Genomic DNA, 11,143 nt, shown 5'->3' with positions numbered 1-11,143 from the left:
GGGACAGGCCAGGATGATGTGCCATGTGCATGATTGTTGCAGCCAGCATTGTAAGAGGTTTTGGAGGGATCGCAGAAATGACGTGAATCAGGCAGGCAGACAGCTTGTTAGTATTTCTAGTTACACAGTGTTGCCAAGTTTTGGTTTCATCAGTAAAGTGATTAATTCAGGGGTTCCTTCAAGTGAATTTTTCTGTATAACTTTTCCAGAGAATTTTTTTTTTTTATAATGACTTTTCAGAGAAGAGAATAACAATGCACTTGAAGACGTGGCCATCTGTCCAGTGATTGCTACAGAGGGGGCCAAACCCCATTTTATTTCCACCCTCCCTCACCTCTCAGGCAAACCTGGATGCAGGCGTTGGCTACCAGTTCTTGGTTATGTTGTATCACTCCAGTTCCTCTGTCAGGTGTAGTACTGTAAGGGAACTGCAGACACTGCTCTGAACTCAGGGGGTCCTGTCCCCTGTATGCTAACAATATGGCAATGAAGGTACATAGACTGAAACAGAAGTAAATTGTCATGTTATTGATAACTGAAGTATGTCACTTAGGCAAATCAGTTGAAGGTGTCCACTGTGAGGTATCAGTGTTATGCATCTTTAAGGAGTCCTCATTTGTTAATGAATCCTGTCCCTCCATATATATGCAATTGTGGTAGTGCAACATTAATTCAAAACTGTGGATGGCTGCCACGGTTAGTGGATTATGTTTGAGAGAGAGACTTGTACAATTGCTGTGCATGTGGCAATACTGTTCTGCCATTTCATTTCTCATTTTCTACATTGTGCTGTGGAATGTGGTTCGCGTACTGCACATATGCAGGCCTGCCAGCATAATTCAAAGATCTTGCAGCCATACCAACATGTGTTTCTTTTTAAATTGAAGTGTGCATTTTAAAGTTAGGCGAATGTTGCTTTCTGACTGTAGTGCTTATAGTGGACAGAGGGGTGTGTAGTGTCTGTGAATCGCAGCGCATAGGGGTGAGGAGGACTTCGCTTTCAGCTTCAAGGCAGTGGTGGTGGTGGTGGTGGTGGCAGACATCCATTTGTCATTCCATCGGAGGGAACAAAAGACATCGCTACCAACCGTTGTGGAAAGTAACTAGGTACTTAGTACAAATATTAAATCTACAGCTTTCTATTCTATTTTGGATCTGTAGTTAGGATCCAATCATAACTTTGAGATCTGAAGCTCTTACAGCTGGGACTATGAAGAGTTTTATTTTCTTGGACTTGACGTCTTGTAGTCTGGTATATTTACTTAAGTTCTGGAGGAATTTAATGCTCCATTTTTGGGGTAGAAGAGCAGAGTTTGGAAATGACTCTTCTATCCTGAAGCATCAGTAAGGACGTACCAGACTACATGGCATCACATACCAAAAACAGTAATACTCACACTCTGTACTTTATATTGCTGGTAACTGCTGAATAGGTTCTGTTGGTAACAGTGCTATAGAATGGCAGTCACTAATGTCAATTTTTGGCAAGTCATGCAGGGCTGCCAACTGTTGTGCAACTCTGTTACACTGAACAAGATGATGAATTAACCCCCCTGAGGTCCTTATAACAAGTGTTAAAGCAGTCATTATGGAATAGAGAAAATTACAACATTGTGAGGCTTCTATGAATTATTGGTATGTGCACACATACACACATATAATTCGCTCCACATTTGAACAGCATGAGAGCATTAGATATTTGTGGACATATATCTTAAGTAGCTCAGTTAGTATACTGACTAAGCTATGGGCTGGATGACTGAGGAATTGGGGTTTGATTCCAGTGGAGGCATGAGATTCCTGTCATCTTCTCAGTAATGTCCCCCCAGGATGAGGAGCCCAGTGTGTGAAGCTAACCACTCACCTCTGTCAAGTGCTGAGGTCATCATGCATATAGGGATCTGGTCACTCAAATATGTCAAGTGCTGAGGTCATCATGCATATAGGGATCTGGTCACTCACCTCTGTCAGTCATCCAGTAAGAAGGAAAACTACATCAGATTCTCTAATGTTATAAATTTGAGCATATTTATTAGATACATCACCCAAGTTCCATAAAAGTAACCTAAGTGACTCCCTGTGTAACCATTCTGGTTACAGAAACCACCTTAAAATTAAAGCCTCACACAATTCATTCACCCACATCACAGCAAAATGTTGAAGATGTCAGTGGTGCCAACAGTGTGGTGTCCTGCAGTCTGGCTTGTAATCATCCAATAAATTCAATCAAAATTGTAGAGTATGATTTAATCAAAAGGAAGCCGCAGATGTTGAACGGTCAGAAGAGTCATGTTCCTTCCCTGGCAATCCACCCATCTTGTTTGTTCTCTGTAGAGTTCAGCTACATTTTTCACATTAATTTATTTTGAAAGCAGGCCTGAAATCTTTGAAACAATTATGTGAAATTTTTAATTCAGTTTCTGTAAACAAGAGTCATGTATGAATATGAAATGATAAAAAAAGTACAGGCCTGTATAATATGCTAAATTATCTTCCCAGTTTGGTGAATATGTGTTACAGTTCAAATGCAGATTTCTGTTTCAGTTAAATAACGTTTAAAATTTATATCACTGAACAAGTTTGATTAAACAGTGATGCTTTTGACTTGTATTCAAGACGTGCCAAGTTTGAATCTCATCTGGGGCACTGACTGACTTACAGGCTTTTCATGGCTTTTCTCAGTCCCCCCAGGCAAATGCTAGGATAGTACCTCAGATTAGACCATGACTTCTTGCTTCTGCAACCATTCCACATTACTGTGCTACTGTTCGGTGTGGCGGGGCGTCCACTGGGTGAGTTGCTGCATTACATGTGGCACTTGAAAATCCTGAGAATAGAATTTTGGTTTTCCCAAGATTTCTCTTATTTTCCTTAGTCCTACTATGCAAATGCAAGTCTACTCTATTTCAAGCTTTATAACTAGTACCAAAAAAACATGCAACATCAGCTCAGCCTTACAATGCTTGATGCATTGTTTCATGTATCAAACTCAAAAAACAGAAGGAATTGCAGAACTCGTTCCCAATCTGTATGTTTGTAATTTTTTCATGAGCTGTTGATCAATATGCAAATCATCTTTGTGTACGTCTGACCGTTCACATGTGACATTCCACAGTGAAACATTCCGGGGCCTTGAGGAAAGCATAACATAGCTACGAATGTTTTTACATATTATAGAATTTGCTGCTTAGATTGTAGCTTCTTCATTGTGCATTTTTATTTTTGTTATTTACAGAACTATGGTAAAAAAAGGGCAAATATTTATTTTACTGTCTACTCACATTTTATAGAGTTGTTTTTTCACTGACACTGTCTGTTTTGTAATAGGGCTCACTCTTGTCTGTATTATAATACCTGTGTACATTGCTATGTAAAAAAAGTAGACTTTTTCACATCTAAAATTCTCTTTATTTATAACCCTTCAATCATCCATTGAGAATGCCTTGGATTAATGTTTTAGACGATATACTTCTCGGTTTTAGAGTGAAACTTCACTTACTCCTCATGAATAACCTACTTTTTATCTCGAAACAAAGGTCAGACAGAGACCTCTTCATTTTAAATGAACTTTATTTATTCAATGCATGAAGAAAGTTGTGAGGAAGTTTTTAGGCCTTCTTGACGTATGTTTGAAAACATATATCCATCCCCACACCGTCCAGAAGCATGGCTTTAGATGACAGAGAAGTGTTTCTTCATATTGTATTGTGGAATGTGAGGCTGTCCAGTCTGGTAGGGTTATTGACATTTTGGAAGAATGTACTACCTCCATCTTCAGGGTACAAGTAACAAGACAGAATTATTTAATTTAATACAACCACAAGAACTGTCACATTTTATGTTAGATGAAGTGTAGCATAAAATTATCCATGTTGAGGGGGAAGGGTACAGGATTTATAAAAAGAAAACACTGTTAACGTTAAGTTTTGGCTGTGAGCAGGATCACTGAATATAGGAACTGGGGATGCAAATATAGTGTGTCCCTCTTCTTTATTTTGACTTTGCAGAAGGGGTGGATTGAGGAGAAAATATGTGCTTTATTTTCTTCTATATACCTTTTGAAACATTTTCCCCTGTGATAAGTATTTAGCGAGATACAACTTAATATTTTTATGTGAAGTAGTTCTTGAGCATCTTATTTCATGAAAAACCAATCCAGTTGTACTGAAGTTGTTGCATGTGGGCAGGCTGAGCAAACTTAGTAGGTGACATTCCCTGAGTTGTGAACATGTCAAAATAAATGGGCATGGATAAGATGCAAACCAGGTAATCAGAACATACTGAGCTTGTCTGCTTTAGGAGTATGTGTGGGATCTGGCATTAATATATATACCAGATATATGCAAGATATGCACAAAAATCTATCTTTTATATTACATGAGAAATGGTTAGGTAGACATAAAAACCACACCCATACCTGAAAAAAGGAACCTTTTGTGTGATTTCATGCAATTCTTGTGTATGGTCTGAATGAACATACTTTCATGAAGTGCATGTATTGTCCCCCCCCCCCAAGTCAACATTGTCCTTTCAGAGAGAAATTCTTAATTATTATTTTTGATTACATAAATTAGAATTTTTATTGAAAATCTCCGTTTGGTCACTACGGAATGACCTGAAAGGCCATTAGGAGCAGTGAACAGTTTCAATGAATCTAGTAGCTGCACAATTCTAAACTGTAAACAACTTATGCATTTTGCATCATATAATGTTAGTATATTATTACTATTTATTTACAATATTTTTTTCCAGCTTGGCTTAGCATTTATATGACCACTCCAAAGAGTTTCCATAACAAAATATCCACCACACATTATTCGGTTATATATACTACACATCCAAAACACTATTCTTCTGTCTTGAACTTCCCACTGTAATAGGGCATATACTGAAGTACCGCCTTCCAGTCCGTAAAATACAGCAATCCTAGACCCCCTGCTGCTCCAAATGTTGCCAAAGAGGGTAGCCTGTAATTAATGGTGTTTTATAAAATAACAGCGTTCCCTAGTACATAAAATATCAATTTAATTTGGTTTCCTAGGATACTTACCAACGAGTGGCTAATTCGATATGTCTTTTGCCTATCTGCCGAAGTATAGACATGATTATTATGCTGCTAGTTGCAATTCACCTAAGGCAATTTAGTCCTTCCAACTCTGTATTTTTACTTTGACCGTAGCCTTCCGGCGCTTCCGGCTCCGACCCTACTCACTGCACTACCAATATTACGGGCCAAAATATAGGTCAGAACGGTCAGAACTGCGACAACTGCGACAGTCATTTTATGTTATAATGCGATCAGAACAAGGAAGAGAGAAATTCTTGCAGGCAGACAACCGTTAAAATAGAATTTCTCATCATGTATTCTGCAATATTGTAATACTAATTTACGTTTGTCATGTAGCGGAATGTGTGAAAAGTAACATAGCCGTTGATTTTCCACAGGTTTATTTAAGAAGTTACAAAACGCTGCACACCCCTGCTTATGTTCAGCGAATCTACGGCAGATACAAGCGGAAGATGAATGGTCCCGTTATGTGCACTCATCTCTCCGACGATCTATGCAATTGATCCAAAGATCATAGGGGTGCTGCAACACACTGTGCATGTGCATCTACAAGAGCCAGCTAAAGGAGTGATTGCAGAATTGCAAGACTAAAAAAGATTTTCATCTAACGACAGGTAAGCACAAACCATCTAACACATATTCTGTAGTTACACAGATATATATCACGAGCAAAATTTAACACATAAGTTACATATTCTAATCACTCTTTTAGAACCTTCAGTTTAAATACTCCGCCGTTATGTGAATAGTTTCGGCGGGAATTATAGATTAGTGGATTTGCCATCTCGACTTTGGCTTGGAGACTTGAGATTTCGGTCCATCTTGGTCATAATTTTGAAATATCCCAGTTTTCAGGCATATTAGGTTTCATTAGCAGACTGTATAACCTAAACGTCTTACATGTGGTTTACGGTATTTATAATGAGTATGTATTGTAACTGAACATTGAACTCTGATCAACACTTTCATAAGACTGTAGACTAATGCTGATGAAACAGTCGCACTCAGAACGTCTCAGGACGCTACTGTTTCGTATTCTAGAGGTTCCCATATCAAATCTCGGCTTGGAGACGGCTGTTCTTACCGGCATATTGCGTTTGTTTCCTTGCAGATCTTTAAGATTTCTGGGATAGGAACTGAAGGTAGGTCACCACCGCCACCAGTTTGTTATTCACTAATCATTCTCTTATTCACCGCTATGTAATCTGTAGCGTAGTTGGTTCAGGGGCTATGCTACAAGCCGGAAGGTCGCGGGTTCAAGTCTCGATGAGGTCATTGGATTTTTTTCAATTGACCTAATCCTTCCAGCCGCACTATGGCCCTGGGGTCGGCTCAGCCTCTAACAGAAATGAGTACCAGGAATTGATTAAATAATTTTCCTGGGGAGTAAAGGGCGACTGGCGCGTAAGGCTGACAACCTTACCGCCTTCTTTGAGCCGATTGTCTAGATAATGTGAGACCTTCAACGTCTCAACCCTATGGGCCTTCACGGCCTGGTACAGGGATAGCTTTACTTTTTTTTTTTTTACTTTTTATGTAATCTGAGCTACAGACAGTGTCGTTTGAAATAATAAGACATCCCATATTCAGATGGTGGGTTTGTTAACAGCCAAACATTGTTATAAAAGAAGTAAAATCTTCAAGGAGTTTGCATAACATCCAGGGCCGCGCCATAGCTTAAGCGGTTAGTCACTGGCTTCCCACCGTGGCGGCCCGGGTTCGATCAAGTGGGATTTGTGGTGGACAAAGTGGCGCTGGGGCAGGTTTTCTCCAAGTACTTCGGTTTCCACTGCCATTCTTCATTCCACCAATTGCTCCACAATCACCCTCACATATCATCTGGGGCTGGTACAATAGGCCAGTAGTGGCCGCAGTGCAAGGGACTTAGTCCCACCCCACTAGCAATAATAATAATAATAATAATAATAATAAAATGCAGAACATCCAAACATTGTTATAAGAGTGAGATTACTTTTACTAACTTTCTTTCCCTATTTTGAAAAATAAGAGCGGAATTATGAGATCACCTTGCTGACTGTGTCTGTCCCCCCCCCCTCCCCCGGGAGGTTGCTGAGCAATGGCAAGGTAAACATATCGCGCCACAACAAATACAGAGGCAACAAAAGAACTGGACACTTCTTCTGTGCAGTCCATGTTGTATCGAAGGAATGTAGGTGATTAGTTCTTCCCAGAACTGTTTATTTATTTATAGTTTAATTAGTGTGTACCTTGTTTATTGTATGTACTTTGTTTTGTATTTTTCCCTTTATGTATAGTCCTTCCTTTTCTGTATCAGTGTAAGATCTACTGCCACCGCGTGAACACCCAATTGCAGTAAAGAAGTAACAATAATAATAATAATAATAATAATAATAATAATAATAATAATAACAACAATAATAAACACTGTCGGTAGCACAGACTATATGGAAAGGATTTGGAAGAAAGAGGTCCTGTAATAAATTTGAAGTGCTTTCCCAGGATTTGCCTCAAGTAACTGAGAAAACCACTAAACGTCTCAGGATAGTTGTCTTATTGGCTTCTCTAAATTACCAGTCCCAAGCGTTATAGTGTTTAGGAGTCAACTTGCTCTGTTATAAAAATGAGGCTTATTTAATTAACCCTCCAAGTATTTCTTGCTGTCTTAAAATTTGACTCTGTATTATCTGAGCTACTAAAAGCATCATTAAACAAATCACAAGTAAACAAAAATAATTCTGCTGTACAGTTGTCAGTGTTGCATACTACAAACTATTACAGCTCACTTAAAAATGGATGAAAGATGAGGAAGTCGATCTAAATTGTACATGCAGTGCATGAGGTGTGATGCTTGGTAGCAGCGTTCTTATCTGGATTCATTTGGCATTTGAGAAGATCAGTGATAGGAACTGTCTTTAATGATTAAGGAGGTGCACTATCTGTGGCTTTTAAATGGTAGAAACTATCCGTTATCATGGATGCATATTAACAAGTAGAGTCTAAAGGGTTCTGACAATGGTGTATAACACACAAAATTACTGGGATTTTGGACTTTTTCCATCGTCCACTATTCTAGAGACTAGAAAACACGACGTTTCAGGAACTGAATCTGTTTCCATCCTCGGGTGAGAGGGGGAAGACACCTACTCATTTGGGTCCCTTGGAGCCAAACTCAATCACTGAACAAAGTGATTGAGTTTAACTTTTTCTTAGGGACCCAACTGAGTAGGGGTTTTTCCCTTCTCACCCGAGGACGGAAGCAGATCCAGTTTCTGAAAGGTCGTGTTTTCTAGTCTCTAGAATACTGGACAATCGAAAAAGTCCCCAAACGCAGTATTTCTGAAGATCCTGAAATATAAAACACCTTGAAAATAGAGGGATGAAGAGCAATTTATAGCTCCAAGACATGTCTACAGGAACAGAACATGTAGATTGTTATGCAATCTAATTGATTCTATATAGTTGTGCTACAAAATATAATCTGCAATATCATTACAGTGTTAGCAAACTTATAAATATAAATAACACTTCATACACACAAAACACATACACATGAACACACAGCACATAGGACATTTGCTGCTCTACCCTCATGGGGAAAAGTTGAGCGAAATCAGTTTGTGTTTGGCAACAATGGAGAAACATTACCACATCTCTGTATCTGTTTAGTCAGAGAAAATATTAACACTGGTAGCCATTATGATGACAGCAATACTGGGCCTCTAAATTGTACTTCTCCAAGTATTTATCGTTGAATCCCCAAACACTTGTATGTTTTGTAGATCAGTGAGGCTGTTGTAGTTTTAGTTGATTCTGCATCTCGTGGTGTCTCAGAGAATTAATTGAATGTCAAATGTATACATTGTTAAATTTATCTAAGAAGTGCCTGAGATAGATCACAGACACCAGTATAGATATCGGTTTGGTTCTTTACAGCTATATGCACTTTCAGATAATCATTCTTCAGTGAAGGACACCACTTACAGATGATAGTTAAATTAGTCTCTTAGATTTGAAAAAAGCTTCTTAATCTGTTGAGAACTGATCAATGTCTGAATCCTTTGTCTTTGTCTTTATGCATCGACCTCTGTAGCATATTTCTGTTTCGTGTGAAATCTTGGTGGAAGTTGTAGTACCCAGAATCCGTGCCATGAGAGATTGAGTGTCTGTTCTTTTTATACTTGATTCAGAGGTTAACGGAACACTGGATTCTGAACTGTACTCATTATGATAAGGCGTTTTCTTTGATTCAGAAGAAATTGTTTTATCTGTCCCAATGATATTTTCATCTGGAATACTTTCTGTGCTCAAAATGTTCTCGGCAGAAGAAGGGACAGCAAACTTAGTGGAAGTTGACAAAATGCTAGCCTCTGTTGCTGGACTGTGAGAAGGCACTCCCTTCAAGTTGCTGTGAGCTGATGTTGTTGATTCAGTTAGGCTCTGGTCTGACTGCTCGGTACTCATCTTGTGAAATTGTCTCATGTCAACATCATTTCCTGCGGTAGGTATATCTGTACCTGGTAGTGTGTCTTCAGGTGATGCTGCCAGGACATCTGGGATGGAACTTACTTCAGGCTCAGTCTCTGCATCTTTGAGCTTCACTTGCTTGTCACTGTAGAGGTTTTGGGGATTTGCCTTTTTAACTGAGTGCTTGTTACTTTGGTAGTATTTGTGGAGATCTTCCCATACCTGATAGCTGGGATAATCTTCCAAGGTAGATGGAGCTGTGCTATTTTCTGTTATCTGAGTTGTTTTTCTTGACAGACTTGTGTTAGTAATCCTGCTGACATCATCAGTAGAGTCATCTGAATCCTCATACTCTCTGAAACCGGCCATGTCCCAGATGGAAGTACTGTCTGGGAGCTGCTTCTCAGTCTCCTCAGGAAGTTTTAATTGTTCATCTGTGTAATATGGCCTGTGATTGGCGTATGTCTTGGCCCACCAGTCTTCATAGCCTCCCCAGTTGAGGTTCCTGTCAGAATCTTTCCCCGATTTACCATAATATGCTTTAGATGACAGTAAAGAACCACCATATGAATCCTGCTCTTCAGGCCATAATGTAGTCATCTCTTCTGGAGACACTGTTGTTATACTGTCATCATCATCATAATCATCGTCATGTTTGTTGCTCAACGGGTCCGTTGTCATTCTAGGTGGGTCTTGGGTCAATGAATCTTTCAGACTGCTGGAAGGAATTGTCCAAGAGGAATTTGCCTTCTTGTAAATTTGGTCTCCATTGTCCTTTTTGTCCTGATTTCTGGAAAATTTTGCCACCAGTTCAGATGATCCTTCTTGATTCCACATATCATATAGACTGCTGGGCGGTACTAGCCAGGAAGAGAAGTCAGTGTTGTCATAGTCATCCTGAATTCTGACAGATTTGGTCACATCCTTTTCTGTAGTTCCTTCATTACTAGAATTTACATTGGAAGAAGGACCGGTCACTCCCGGTGCATCTTTATGAACCGCATGCTTACTTATGCCGTCCAAATTTTCGTAACCATGACTATCGAGTGAAAGGGACGGTTCTTCTTTGTCTGTTGTGACGGTGTCATTATTTGGAGATTTGGTCTCAATCCCGACTGTAATGTTGTCCTTCATGAAACCGCTTGGAACATTCTGGAAGTTCAACGTAACTCCTTGATGCCCAAGAACTTCTATGGCGCTGGAAGACTCAGTCATCTCTTTGGTTGCATCATGAGTCTCAGAACTTCCATGGCTGCTGGAAGAGGTTGGTGAATAATTTTCAAGAACATCCTGATCACCTGTGTTCTTTGCCACTTGCTTAAACGTACTTTCTCCTGGGATCTGATTTGCTTCTGCTACTGTGGCCAAATTCTGAGATTCTGCTGTCTCAAAAATATCTTTTTGTGGTCTTACTCGGACTCGAATCCAGTTACCCCTTCGACGACTGTGAACGGGCTGTAATGACAGTAAAGAAAATAATGAGAGTATGGACAGATGTCTGTTCGTTTACTGCCCTAAAGTTAAATGTTTTAGTAACCTGCTAATTGAAGCATATTCATGCATTTAATCGCTTAGGATATGGGAGGAACAAACAGAAGCAGTTTGATGGTAGTACTCAGAACAATTGCT

The 11,143-nt window shown here is 39.4% G+C and overlaps 2 protein-coding genes across 3 annotated transcripts in view; one reads left to right on the top strand and one right to left on the bottom strand.

Annotated features, from left to right (window-relative positions):
* Positions 1 to 2,554, top strand: part of LOC111863537 (FERM domain-containing protein 5) — a 32,797-nt gene extending 30,243 nt beyond the window's left edge. Inside the window, exon 12 of the transcript XR_004512915.1 lies at positions 930 to 2,554. The gene's annotated coding sequence lies outside the window, so the exon portion shown is untranslated. The remainder of the gene's footprint in view (positions 1 to 929) is intronic.
* Positions 2,555 to 8,506: 5,952 nt separating this feature from the next.
* The window catches only part of LOC111863555 (mucin-5AC), a 34,460-nt gene continuing 31,823 nt past the window's right edge, over positions 8,507 to 11,143 (bottom strand). For both annotated transcript variants that reach the window (XM_023849978.2, XM_023849977.2), the window contains exon 6: positions 8,507 to 10,969. In XM_023849978.2, the coding sequence (XP_023705746.1) occupies positions 9,074 to 10,969 (1,896 nt within the window). In that variant the 3' untranslated portion in view covers positions 8,507 to 9,073. The remainder of the gene's footprint in view (positions 10,970 to 11,143) is intronic.

Source organism: Cryptotermes secundus, unplaced genomic scaffold, assembly GCF_002891405.2.
Source record: "Cryptotermes secundus unplaced genomic scaffold, Csec_1.0 scaffold184, whole genome shotgun sequence".
Lineage (NCBI taxonomy): Eukaryota > Metazoa > Arthropoda > Insecta > Blattodea > Kalotermitidae > Cryptotermes > Cryptotermes secundus.
Note: the sequence above shows the minus strand (reverse complement) of the source record. Positions and strands in the feature narration are given on the sequence as shown.